Genomic DNA, 14395 nt, shown 5'->3' with positions numbered 1-14395 from the left:
CAACAGGAGCTCACCCTGTCACGGGGATTCGAACCGCCAACCTTCTGTTCAGCTAGTCCTAGGCTCGGTGGTTTAACCCACAGCGCCACCCGCGTTAAGCCAGGAATTTTGAAATATGCCCTGAGGTTTTTCAGAGTTTTATGCTCTTGGAGAAAGTCAGGATATCCCAAGGAACAAATTGCAACAGTGCTTTCAGACCTAGAGTGGTATTTTAAGTGTTTTTTCGGTTAGCACAAGGACTTCCATTTATGCAGCGGAACTCGCCCCGGCCCTGAGCTTCTCTCTGCACTCTGCACTCTCTCAGAATCTGTTGGGGAAGCCCCCAAAACAGATTTGGGGGGCACACAGGGAGAAAAGGGGTGCAGTTCTGGCGTGCAGCCAAAAGTCCTTGCACTGATGGAACCAGCACGATGAATCCTGCCTCTACTTGCTGGGGTAATATTTACAAGACACTTTGAACCGGCCCCATCAGAAAGCAAGGTGGGTCTTGCATGCCTCATCTCTTGTGAGAAATACTACTACAGTGGTGACTCGCAAGACGAAAAGAATCCGTTCCGCGAGTCTCTTCGTCTAGCGGTTTTTTCGTCTTGCGAAGCAAGCCCATTGACGGCTTAGCGGCTTAGCGCTATTAGCGGCTTAGCGGCTTAGAAAAAGGGGGGGAAGGAAAAAAACCCCGCAGGAACTTGCAAGACATTTTCGTCTTGCGAAGCAAGCCCATAGGAAATTCGTTTTGCGAAGCACCTCCAAAACGGAAAACCCTTTCGTCTAGCGAGTTTTCCGTCTTGCGAGGCATTCGTCTTGCGGGGCACCACTGTACTACTACTACTACTACTACTACTACTAATAAATACATAAATAAAGGAGTGCTGCAGTCAGGTGATTTTTAGACTCATGAATTAAGGTTCTTAAGGGGAGAGGTAAAGGTACCCCTGCCCGTACAGGCCAGTCTTGACAGACTCTAGGGTTGTGCGCTCATCTCACTCTAGAGGCCGGGAGCCAGCGCTGTCCTCAGACACTTCCGGGTCACGTGGCCAGCGTGACGACGCTGCTCCGGCAAACCGGCACCAGAGCAGCACACGGAAACGCCGTTTACCTTCCCGCTATAAAGCGGTAACCTATTTATCTACTTGCACTTAAGGGTGCTTTCGAACTGCTAGGTGGGCAGGCGCTGGGACCGAACGACGGGAGCGCACCCCGCCGCGGGGATTCGAACCGCTGACCATGCGATCGGCAAGTCCTAGGCGCTGAGGTTTTACCCACAGCGCCACCCGCATCCCATTAAGGGGAGAGGAGGGGGGCTCTTTTAGGTAGCAGCATGTATTACTTTGCTTATTTCAAAGCATGCGGCAGGAAAACCTGTTGCAGCACATCCATGACTGTGTGAGTCTGAGGAAGTGGAAAATGTCTTTTTCCTTGTGCCCTTAATGATCAGCCACACAAAGTTCATCTGAGCAAAGTAATGGTTTTTTACAGCAAACTGGGCTATGGGGTTAGAATATACAGTATATACACGTATATTAGGCACTTCAACTGAAATTCTAAATGTCGCCTGTTATGCCTGCACTTAAATTCAACTTCTAAAGTTCATCTAATTGCAGTGGCTCCGTTTCTGGAATGCTTGCCTTATATACCTTCACTACAGATCTTTAGGTGCCTGGCAAAAGCATTCCTCTTCTCCCAGGCCTATGGCTAATTAAATATGGCCTTTTAAAATGTGTGGGTGGGGGTATTTTGTTGGTTTGTTACTATGGTATGTGTTTTTATATTGTAAACCACCCTGTGATCGTCAGATGAAGGGCAGTATTGAAATAATAATAATAATAATAATAATAATAATAATAATAATAGGATTAGGAGTACAGTTGCATATTCATTTTGTCTGTAAAAAACCCCACATAATTTTATTACCTATTTTTTATTACCTAAATTGTTTTACAATTTGTTCAATTTGGGCACACTATAAATGGACTGATGGTAAAAAACCCCCTGCTAGAATCAGAAATTAAAATGGAATGAAAATGGTAGCCCCAGAGTGAACTTCCAACACTCGCACAAAACTACAGAAATTTCTGTGTGCAAATTATTTATCCTTCACAGATACACACTGCCAGGATGTGGATAAAGGACCACATGATTTTTTAAATTTTATTTTGCATGTGCTTCATGGAAATATCCAAATAAGAACAGCAACATAGAAACTTTGTTGGCTTGCCGCTGCCCCCCCACATCACAAAGTCTAACTGAACTCTCCTGCAGCCTTGATGTTAAAACAAAAAGGGGAGAGAAAAGATGCTACCGCCAAGACACACCGTGTAAGACCCGCCTGCACTATGTAAAGAGTGTAAAGATGGAGAGTCAGGGTTGTGTGCACACGCACAGTATTGTCCAAGACACACAGAGTTGTGCAATTGTGCAGTTATTTCCCCCCCCCCCCCGCTGCACCACATCCTGCAACACCTCAGATTCAAATACCCAGCTCAGCCTTCCTCGGCTTGCGAAATGTCAAGTCTGCTGACGTGGATGATGCCTGAGACGTCATTAATGATCTGCCTTGAAGTGCCATGCAGAAAGGATGTCAGACGTATAGTAACCCCCGCAGAAATGACCAGAAGTCACTTCTGGCCTCTGTGCACAGAGTTCAAATACCGGGCGCCTGGTATGGTGCACCTCTTTATGGTTCAGGGTGCAATTGCTTAAAAAGGCTCATCTCGGGACAACAGGAGCAGATGATCTAAATACCTGATTGATGTGCTCTCAAATACAGCAGAACCCAAAGCGCATGCGTGTGTGTATCTAATAAGGGTGGTTATTTTTTAATTTCTGGTGAGCACTACCAGCACAGCTAAAGCACAGTAAGACGTGCAGCTGTGATTATATCCACTGCATGTTTATAAGCTACGGTGGGGGCACTGTAATACACGCAAGCACAAGCAAAAACTGAGGTGGCAGCCACAGCCAACATTTTGCATTGATCTGGATTAAAGTAGTTGCACGTGCCAAGGAATCACTCCTTAAATGCTTAATATCAACAATCAGAAGTCTGGGGCCAGGAAAATTTCCCCCATCTCGTTTGTTTGTGCCTCCTCAAAAATGTTTTGCTGAAATTACCTCCAGGGTAGCAATGAAGGAAAGGCACTCTGCACATGGTTAGAGTCACTCTTTCCAGGAGGCAAAGAGACACAGGGTATGCAAAAAAACAGACTCTGGCACAGCCTACCTAGGTCAGCAATGCCAGAAAAATGGGACCGCGGGTCAGTATATGCTTTATCCAAAGAAGCCAAGCTTCTCCAGCTAAGTCCAGGAACAACTCCTGCTCATTATCCAGGCGCTGTTGCCAACGTGGTGCTCTCCAGATGCTACAAACTCCAAAAGCCCAGGGCACAAGATATTGGCCACAATATTATGTTTGCTGACTGGGAACAGTTGTGGACCACCGGTATGAAATTCACGGCATGTAATGCCTTAAGAGAGAATATTATGAAAATGATATACAGGTGGTACATGACACCAGTCAAGCTTGCAAAAATATATCATTTGCCCGAGAACAAATGTTGGAAATGTAAAGAGAATGAAGGTACATTCTTTCACCTTTGGTGGATGTGCCCAAAGATTAAGGCTTTCTGGGAGATGATCTATAATGAAATGAAAAAGGTATTTAAGTATACCTTCTTGAAGAAACCAGAGGCCTTTCTCCTGGGCATGGTCGGCCAACTGGTGCCAAAGAAGGATTGAACTTTCTTTATGTATGCAACAATGGCAGCAAGAATACTTATTGCAAAGTATTGGAAGACACAAGATCTACCCACCCTGGAAGAGTGGCAGATGAAGGTGATGGACTATATGGAATTAGCGGAAATGACTGGCAGAATCCAAGACCTGGGAGAAGAGTTGGTGGAAGAAGATTGGAAGAAATTTAAAGACTATCTGCAGAAACACTGTAAAATTAATGAATGTTAAAATGATGTTGGATTGAAAATAAGTGGCATTAGCAACAAAGTTAAAAAGAGTATGCAAAAATGAATTGATAATGGATGAAAATATAGAGCTATAATATGTTAAGATATAGAGTTAAGATAAATGAAAGAGAGTAAGGATTTGCTGATTTGATTATATTAATCGGAATACAAAAAGGGGAGGTGTGAGGAGGTCAAAGAAACAAGCTAATGAGTCCAAAGTTATAAAAAAATGGATTTGTTTTTAACTTTTTTTTTCCTTCCTATTTTTCTCGTTTCTGTATTTTGTATTTTTGTTTGAGAGTTTTTTCTTTTTGCTTCATTATGTATTTTTGTATTTATGACTTTGTTAAATCTTAATAAATATTATTAAAAAAAACCACAAACAAACTCCAAAAGCCCAGTGGCTCCTGGCTAGCAACTAGGGATGGCAGGAGCTGCAGTCTGCCAACATTGGGCAGACATCACATCACCTACCCCTATAAGGTATCAGACTACTAGGCAGATTTTGTTTTCATCTTGTAATTTTACGTTGTGAAGCACACCGAGATCTTTGGATGATGGGTGGTATACAAATTTAATAAATAATAATAATAATAATAATAATAATAATAATGTAATGGGCCGACTCCATCCTGTGTGAGGCACTCTGCGTGTAGAGTTGTCACCTTTGTTCTGGCAAAATACAGGACAGGGCGGGGCGAGTGGTGCACGATATCATTTTATTTTTTAAAAAATCTGGCGCTGGAAAAAAGCAATCCATTACAATCCTGTTGCATACTAACAGGATGGCCCTAACTTGGCAGAGAGAGGAGACCTGAAATGCAGGACAAAACTCATTGATACAGCACACAGCATTCGGTAGCAGAAGCAAGAATAGTAACAAGAATAATCAGTGCTTTTTTTTTGCTGGGGGGGGGGATGCAGGGGTACACACCCCCCTAAACATTTTGTGAATCTAAGTTTGGCCTCATCGAGCAGCAGTGTTTCAATATGAGTAGGAAAATGAAAGTAACTCTAAATATATATTTTTTAGAAAAAAGCACCGATGATGATGATGATGATAATAAAATAATGATAATAATAATACGTAGCCACCCATCTTACTGGGTTGCACCAGGAAGTGAAAAGCAGCCTCTGGGCCTGGGGAATGGGTATCAGTCATGAGGTCAAGGGAAGTAATAGTGCCACTGTATTCTGCTCTGGTCAGACCTCACCTGGAGTACTGTGTCCAGTTCTGGGCACTACAGTTCAAGAAGGACACTGACAAACTGGAACGTGTCCAGAGGAGGGCAACCAAAATGGTCAAAGGCCTGGAAACGATGCCTTATGAGGAACGGCTAAGGGAGCTGGGCATGTTTAGCCTGGAGAAGAGGAGGTTAAGGGGTGATATGATAGCCATGTTCAAATATATAAAAGGATGTCACATAGAGGAGGGAGAAAGGTTGTTTTCTGCTGCTCCAGATAAGCGGACACGGAGCAATGGTTCCAAACTACAAGAAAGAAGATTCCACCTAAACATTAGGAAGAACTTCCTGACAGTAAGAGCTGTTCGACAGTGGAATTTGCTGCCAAGGAGTGTGGTGGAGTCTCCTTCTTTGGAGGTCTTTAAGCAGAGGCTTGACAACCATATGTCAGGAGTGCTCTGATGGTATTTCCTGCTTGGCAGGGGGTTGGACTCGATGGCCCTTGTGGTCTCTTCCAACTCTATGATTCTATGATTCTGTGAAATCTGCCTAATCTAGAGGCGTAGCTAGGTGAGGTGGGGGCACTGGGTGCCAGACCGTGGGGCCTGCATCGTGCCTGAGCCACATGCCTCTCCTGAGGGGGAGGCGGTTGGCGGACTGCCTGCAAGTTCTGCGCTGCTTTTTCGAGCAGCGCGGGGCTTGCGTCTGCCCACCACCTCAGCTGCCCTACAGCTGAGGGGGAGGCTTGGCCCGCCCTGCCCCCACGGGCAGCTTGCCCCACCCCCCATGGGCAGCTTGCTCTGCCCCCAGTTGCAGGGCACGTGCGTAGCTCCGGGCACCCGAGCGACTAGCTACGCCACTGCTCAAAGGCTGGGTCAAGGGCTCGTAGGATTTCTGTTTTTGCTGTTTCCACAATCTTCTGGGGCTGTCCCCCCCCCCCCCCCCAATTTTTTTTATTATTATTGATTTTCCAGAATTTTAAACAAACAAACATGTATCTTAACTATACTTAATCCAATCTTAGTTACATTGTTAAATGGAGGTCTTTAAGCAGAGGCTTGACAACCATATGTCAGGAGTGCTCTGATGGTGTTTCCTGCTTGGCAGGGGGTTGGACTCGATGGCCCTTGTGGTCTCTTCCAACTCTAGGATTCTATGATTCTATGATTCTAGGTAGGGAGGAAAGGAAGAGGCACTCGGCACATGCTCAGAGGCTCAGACACCCACCCCAAGGGGACAAAGCTCTTAAAGATGTTGTCAAATATAATATTATAGATATGATTTTATACTATATACTATATTATATCTCATCTCATCTAATCTACATATTATAATAATATCTCATCTAATCTAATCTACATATTATAATAATATAATATAATATAATATAATATAATATAAAATATCTCATCTGATAATATTATAATAATATCTCATCTAATCTTATCTACATATTATAATAATATAATATTATAATAATATCTCATCTAATAATATTATAATAATATCTCATCTAATCTCATCTAATCTAATCTACATATTAGGACCCCCCCCAGGCTTCTCTTTCCCACAACCTTCCCCCCCCCTTTCCAAGCAGGTGGGAGATTCCGCGCCCCCCCCTACGGACCAGGTAGAGAACTCTCCCCCCCCCCGCGTCCTACCCGCGCGCGCCTGTCCCCTGACGCGGCTGACGAAGACGAGAAGCGCCGCCAGCAGCGTCGCCGCCAAGACGTAAAGCACCGGGTCCATCTTCGCCTCGCAAGCTCCGCCCCTTTTTGGCCACGCCCCTCCCTCTGACGCCGAGAGGGAGCCCGGCCAATGCAGAGCGAGCCCGGCAGAGGCGACGTGGTTCGGCGCGGCTCGGGAAAGCAAACCACGCCCACCGTTCGGAGAGAGCCAACCGCCGACGAAGCTTCCCGCGGGGTGAGGAAACTGAAGCGCTAAGGGGCGTTCTCCCGTGGCGTAACCTAGCAACTGGAGAGGAGGACCCCGCCCGGCCGTTGTTATGGCTGGCTAGTGAGGATGCCTGCTTGGAAAGTGCCAAGTTTCGCCTCCCTTTCCGATTGAAAAGCAGGCCAAGGCCTAAATGGACCCCAGCGCCGGCACTTTCTGTGACGGTGCCGCTTTCTGTAGCTTTTTAAAGATAGGGTCCTTTTTTAAAAAAATGGACCCGAGGGGCTGGCTAAGTAGATGCCTGCTGAGCAGCGGGCGTGGGGCGGGTTGGGTCTTGCCTCTTCAGGTACGCTGTGGCTGATGGGAGTTGTAGTCCAAAACACCTGGAGGGCATTAAGATGCGGCTGCCGGTGTATTCCTTGGGGATATTCCCCCTCCACACAAATAATAGTGTTCCTGCAATTTCCTTGTCTGGCCACTAGATGTCGCTGCAGTTCCAAAGATGCTCCATAGAAGCTCCATAGATCTCTGATGGGGACAAAGGTTGCCCTTGCAAGTGCGCTAGAAAAGGTCGTGGGGGCAGAATTGCATATTCTTACCATTCAGGGTACCAACGTCTTTTGCAAATCTGTTCCTTGCACCGTTTCCTGTATATACTTAATACAAACAAGCACAGGCACCGAAGATTTCAAAGGAATATCTCATTTAAGATGCATTTTATTACAGAAGTCAGGGGTACCAGCGACCCTTTGCAAATCTGCTCCTGCAACGTCTCTTGCAGATACAGTGGTACCTCGGGTTAAGAACTTAATTCGTTCTGGAGGTCCGTTCTTAACCTGAAACTGAGGCATCTAATCATAGCCTGCATTTTTTTTGAGGCTTGATCAGGGCCTGTATTTTAAAATGAGCTTAAAGATTTTCAAATGTTCATGCCAGGCAGAAGAGCAGCTGCCTAAGAACCTTGGCAAAATGTTTATCCTCCTAGACAAGGGGGCCCCCTGATTTATAGCAGAAAACAATTCTCAAAGTCAAAGGGAATTACAGGCTGTCAGCCAAGGTTACACTGACCCTACATATTACAGAAGATAAAAAAGCAGAGAAAAACATAATTAAGAGTGGGTAAATAGTAAAATAAAACCATGTGCCTCCCATTCAACTTGAGCCATATTTTCCTAAGGTTGAAAGGTCAAGAGCAGTGAAAAAGGCAACTGGCTTGGCTGGAGAAGATAGGTTTTCTTTCTTTCTATTTTTGAGGCTGGAAACTGTTCCTTACTTTGAAAAGGTTTATTCTTCTAAAAAGCTATCTATGTTATGTATTAAATATATTGGCTTAAATGTAATTATGCAAAGGAATTAGAAGCTAAGAAATGTTAAATCCTTATGCTAGATTCTTATTTCATATAGTTGGAAGAGATCACAGGGGCCATCAGCCACCAGCCCAGCCCCCCCTGCCAAGCAGGAAACATCATTAGAGCATACATATGGTTGTCAGGCCTTTGTTTAAAAGACCTTCAAGAGAAGGAGATCTTTCAATGATGATGTAAATTCAAGATCCTTGACATCTGTTTAAGATAAAAATTTGAGATTAAACCATTTGTTTTGGAGGGCAATAGGGCAAGGAGGGCAAGAGGTGAGCTGGTAATTAAGGTTCCGTGTTGAGACACATGTAAGATATATTACTACTTATTTGTCATTTATAGATAGAAGAATATATAGCTTTTTGTTTCCCATAAAAGGACAAGAGGAAATGGGTGTATCTTTTGTGATTGGTTCTAGCAAACAGCCAATAGGAATTTCAACCAGGCTGATTGGACAGAGGCAGCCACAGGAGGAGCAAGGGGGCTGGATTAAGGAAATATAAGTGCTGGCCAGAATGGCAGGAGGCCAGGCCAGAGCTTGGTAACCATATACCACTGTGCCTCATATTTATTTGTCTGACAAATAAATTATTATTTTAATTGCTCTATTGCTGCGTTGAATATTTCATTCCAGCTAAGCGTTAACCACAAGCAGGGTGCTACAAAACTGTTCTTAACCTGAGGCATCACTTTAGCTAATGGGGCCTCCCGCTGCCACTGCACCGCCGGAGCATGATTTCTGTTCTCATCCTGAAGCAAAGTTCTTAACCCGAGGTACTATTTCAGGGTTAACGGAGTCTGTAACTTGAAGCATCTGTAACCTGAAGCGTCTGCAACCCAATGCACCACTGTACTTCAAGCAAGAAAGCGCCCGAGCCACCAGAGATTTCAAAGGAAAGGCTGGATTAAGATGCATTTTCCTACAATAATCAGGGTAGTTTAATATTATTACAATGGTACCTCGGGTTACAGAACCCAGAAATAGTACCTCGGGTTAAGAGTTTTGCTTCAGGATGAGAACAGAAATTGTGCTTCAGCGGCAGCGGGAGGCCCCATTAGCTAGAGTGGTACCTCAGGTTAAGAACAGTTTCAGGTTAAGAATGGATCTCCGGAATGAATTAAGTTCTTAACCCGAAATACCACTGTATTATTATTTGTATAAAAGGTAAAGGTACCCCTGCCCGTACGGGCCAGTCTTGACAGACTCTGGGGTTGTGCGCCCATCTCACTCAAGAGGCCAGGGGCCAGCGCTGTCCGGAGACACTTCCGGGTCACGTGGCCAGCGTGACATCGCTGCTCTGGCGAGCCAGAGCCGCACACGGAAACGTCGTTTACCTTCCCGCTGGTAAGCGGTCCCTATTTATCTACTTGCACCCGGAGGTGCTTTCGAACTGCTAGGTTGGCAGGCGCTGGGACCGAGCAGCGGGAGCGCACCCCGCCGCAGGGATTCGAACCGCCGACCTTTCGATCGGCAATTATTTGTATACCACCTATCATCCCAAGATCATAGTGCAGTTCACGACATAAAGATACTAAATGGGAACACAGAATGCATAACAAACAAAAACAAATAGTGCCCCCTCCCCAAAGCACATTTAAAAGGCTATAGATGGTTTAATCAGCCAAAGACCTGGTTATAAAGAAATCCGGCCCAATTGCCTTCTCAATCCGGCCTGTGGATGGTCTGGGAATCAGTGTGTTTTTACATGAGTAGAATGTGTTCTATTATTTAAAATGCATCTCTGGGTTATTTGTGGGGCATAGGAATTCATATATATTTTTCAAAATATAGTCCACCCCGCCACAAGGTCTGAGGAACAGTGGACTGGCCCCCTGCTGAAAAAGTTTGCTGACCCCTGTTCTATCGTTAAATAAGTTGGAGTTCTTGTTATTAAATATACCAAGAAAAAAGCACACCAAGAACTCAGGCCAGTGTAAGTTTCAGTAGTGGGAGTGGTCCGTACTTGCAAATCAATAGTTGTAACAAAAACTAATCCATTCAAAAGTATGTATTCTGACAAGGATTACAAACTCAAATAGAGATTACAGACTCCAACAGAGATTACAAACTCAAACTCATAAGAATATGTTTAACACAATAATTCGTTACAGAATTAGAAATAAGAGTTTATGAGCAGAGATAAGATCATGTTAGTCCATAGTCAGATTTGACGTGGAGGTCTTAGTTTCAATCACTGAGCAGAAGTCAGAAGTCAATTATGGATCAGAAGCCAGGACAGGGCCCTGTTTCTACGTATTCACCTTCATCAGCTGGAAGTATCAAATATTATATGTGTATCTGAGCAAAGAATAAAATGCAATTCCTGATCAGGTGCCTGTGCCTGTTACTTCCTGTGCCTCAGAAAATACACGGCCGGGGCCCTTGGTGGGAGATTTCCCCACAATGGCAGAATGGGGGTGGTGAAGTCAGGGCTTTGTGGGAAAATTGGCACGAGCACTAGATAGACTTCGCCTGTGCCACCCAACGTAAGGTAAGATGCCCAGGTAAGATGCAGCAGGAGCCGTGTCGGGACCTGTGGCTTCATCCCGCCACGTGATGCTGGTACCTTCATTTCTGTTAAGATAGTATCAAGACCATCGGTGAGCCTGCTAGGAGCTGAGCGATACGGCGAAACGGGAATTTCACCTGCAAAATTGGAACTTGGCCACCTTGTAACAAGACTTTGGGGGGGGGGCGTCCCCCCTCTTGTTTGCGTATCCCTATCTGTTCTCGCCATGCCCAGATGTGAAACTGACAGTTATTGTTGTCCAGGAAAACTGATGATCTTACAATGGCGTGATTAAAGAGAGAATCTGAGCGTGGCCAGCCAGCGGGAAGGAAATCTAAAGATAAGATGTCCTAATCTGTCCCTTTGCTGGGCGCTTTCCCCGTCTATTTGTATACCAAGATGGCTCCGGTTTGCCAAACAGCTAAGCAAACCGCCTTTGAGTCCGCCCAGGTGTGTTTGCTCTTCAGCTCGAGCTGCTCATTTTGGGGGGAAGTTGGGTGAGCTGCAGAGAGCGGAGATTTTGTGTGGTTCAACAGGCAATGGATTTTTCCACCTGCCTTGTTCCACCCTCCAGCCCTCGCATCCTTTCCCACACCATCTCTTTCAGAACAGTAGAAGCTGCTGGGAAGAGAGGAGTTCAGGGATATAAAATAATAATAATAATAATAAAAATGATAGGTTGTGTGTCCTTGTTTCCCAATACGACCCTTTTACATTGTTTTGTGTGTTCTGTGGTATTTTATGCCTTGTGACTTGCCGTTATTTTTTATTGATTACAGTTTAAAGGTAAAGGGACCCCTGACCATTAGGTCCAGTCGTGGCCTACTCTCCGGTTGCGGCGCTCATTTCGCTTAATTGGCCGAGGGAGCCGGCGTACAGCTTCTGGGTCATGTGGCTAGCATGACTAAGCTGCTTCTGGCGAACCAGAGCAGTGCACGGAAACACCGTTTACCTTCCCACCAGAGTGGTACCTATTTATCTACTTGCACTTGATGTGCTTTTGAACTGCTAGGTTGGCAGGAGCAGGGACCGAGCAACAGGAGCTCACCCCATCACGGGGATTCGAACCGCCGACCTTCTGATTGGCAAGTCCTAGGCTCTGTGGTTTACCCACAGTGCCACCCGCGTCCCCTGATTACAATTTAGTAATTCTTTATTGTAATTGATAACTGTTAAATTATTTGCTGATATTTAATTTGACTGTTTACTATTATATTCTAATGCATTATTGAATTTTGCTTTATTTGATATAAGTTGTACATTTTAAAGTTATTGTGATTTTTTTTTTATTGGATCATATTGTTATCACGTGTGTGGTCTCTGCTGTCTATGGCACTCCCCCACTTTTCATTTTGCTTTTAATTTGTATACTGCCTTTCTATAAAAGCGAAATGAATAAAGGGGGGGGGGGAAATGCCACTGCCTGCCCCACCAATCTTCTCCAGGGGAGAAATGAGCAAAACATCATGTTGCTTGTAAAATGGTGGGGACAAATGGGGTGTCCGCCAAGGCCCTGAAATTCTTCAGAACAGGGCTTCCATGTGCCCATAATTTCCGAGACATAGTCAGGATTCGGCCCTCATAAACAGCGTCCGGGCGGAAATTGCAAATAAGCTCAATTTTTTTTTTATTTTATTTTACGGAACAGCTTTTGTGTCCGGATTTTTCCTTTTTGAAATATGTCAACCCTACTTCTGACGCTTCAGTGTCAGCTGTACAAGCACCCCATGGCTTCCCCCAAAGAATTCTGGGAGCTGCCGTTTGTTCAAGGAGATCGTGGCGGCTCTGTGACAGGTGAGCTGATGCTCCCAGAATCCTTTAGGAAAGTCACACGCATTAAATGTGTGGTGCGTACAGGACTGGAGTGTGTGTGGAAACTAGCCTCTTGTTACGTTTGCTTCAGGTTAAATCTTTTCAGGTTGCTTCCCGCGGCGACCCGGAAGTGCTGGAAAGGGTTACTTCCAGGTTTCGCCAATCGTGCAATCGTGCATGTGCAGACACTCAAAATGACATCACGCGCATGCGCAGAAGCAGCAAATCACGACCCACACGCGCGCAGACGCAGGTTGCATTCTGCTCACGTTGCGAACGGGGCTCCGGAACGGATCCCGTTCACAACCAGAGGTACCACTGTATAGCGAAAGGGAACATGGACATTTGCTGTTTCATTCTTTTTTGCCTCTGGCCCCCAACATATGGCCCCCCAAAGGGAAATGTGGCCTTCAGTCTTCAATAGTAATAATAATGGCAGTATTTATGGTATATGGGACACGGGTGGCACTTTGGGTTAAACCACAGAGCCTAGGGCTTGCCGATCAGAAGGTTGGCGGTTCGAATCCCCGCGATGGGGTGAGCTCCCGTTGCTCAGACCCTGCTCCTGCCAACCTAGCAGTTCGAAAGCACGTCAAAGTGCAAGTAGATAAATAGGTACCACACCAGTGGGAAGGTAAACGGCGTTTCCGTGCACTGCTCTGGTTCGCCAGAAGCGGCTTAGTCATGCTGGCCACATGACCCGGAAGCTGTACGCCGGCTCCCTCAGCCAATCATGCGAGATGAGCGCCACAACCCCAGAGTCGGTCACGACTGGACCTAATGGTCAGGGGTCCCTTTACCTTTACTTTATTTATGGTATATGCCACCCATTCCTGTTCCTGGGTTTTCTATATCATCAGGATTGGTAATATACATTTGCCTCTTTTTTTATGAGTACAATATGGCAGGATGGGATGTGTTATGTCATCTACGTTACTTTTATGGTTCGTTTCGCTTCTGGGGAAACTTCCCCCCAGTCGTTGCTTGAGATCGCCCCACCGGTATAAGACATGTAATAAATGTTGGAAGTGTAAAGAGAGGGAAGGGACATTTTACCATATGTGGTGGGAGTGTAAGAAAGTAAAAGGCTTCTGGGAAATGATATATAACGAGTTGAAAAGGATGTTTAAATACACGTTTGTGAAGAAACCAGAAGCTTTCTTGTTAGGAATTACAGGAAGAGAAATTAATAGAAGTGATTATAAACTTTTTCAATATGCAGTGACTGCGGCAAGAATTTTAATGGCTCAAAAATGGAAACAAGAAGAATTACCAACATTGGAAGAATGGAGACGGAAATTGATGGACTTTGCTGAACTAGACAAACTGACAGGAAAAATTAGATACCAGAAAGATCACAAGTTCACACAGGACTGGAGAAAGTTTACGATTTATCTGGAAAATATTTGTGATGAACAGACAACGCTAGTTGGATTCAAAGAGGCTTTGTGATGAGAAAGGGTATTGTGGGAGGGATAAGAGTCGTAAAGATTAATTAACTGGCAATACAATTATAAAGGAAATGTGAAATAAATACAAAATTATGAGGATTGTGGAGGGAGCGGGGGGAAGTCCAAAAGAATTTGGCATTATAGTGGATGTGAATGTGTTATTTAAATCTGTAAAAGAAAATTTCTCTAAAAAATTAATAAAAAAAAAAAAAAGAGATCGCCCCACCGGTT

The 14395-nt window shown here is 44.9% G+C and overlaps 1 protein-coding gene across 1 annotated transcript in view; it reads right to left on the bottom strand.

Annotated features, from left to right (window-relative positions):
* Positions 1-6951, bottom strand: part of DDRGK1 (DDRGK domain containing 1) — a 47527-nt gene extending 40576 nt beyond the window's left edge. Inside the window, exon 1 of the mRNA XM_079991163.1 lies at positions 6802-6951. Within this exon, the coding sequence (XP_079847289.1) occupies positions 6802-6889 (88 nt within the window). The 5' untranslated portion in view covers positions 6890-6951. The remainder of the gene's footprint in view (positions 1-6801) is intronic.
* Between the last annotated feature and the right edge of the window lie 7444 nt (positions 6952-14395).

Source organism: Podarcis cretensis (genome assembly GCF_951804945.1).
Source record: "Podarcis cretensis genome assembly, chromosome: 9".
Taxonomy (NCBI): Eukaryota; Metazoa; Chordata; class Lepidosauria; order Squamata; family Lacertidae; genus Podarcis; species Podarcis cretensis.
Note: the sequence above shows the minus strand (reverse complement) of the source record. Positions and strands in the feature narration are given on the sequence as shown.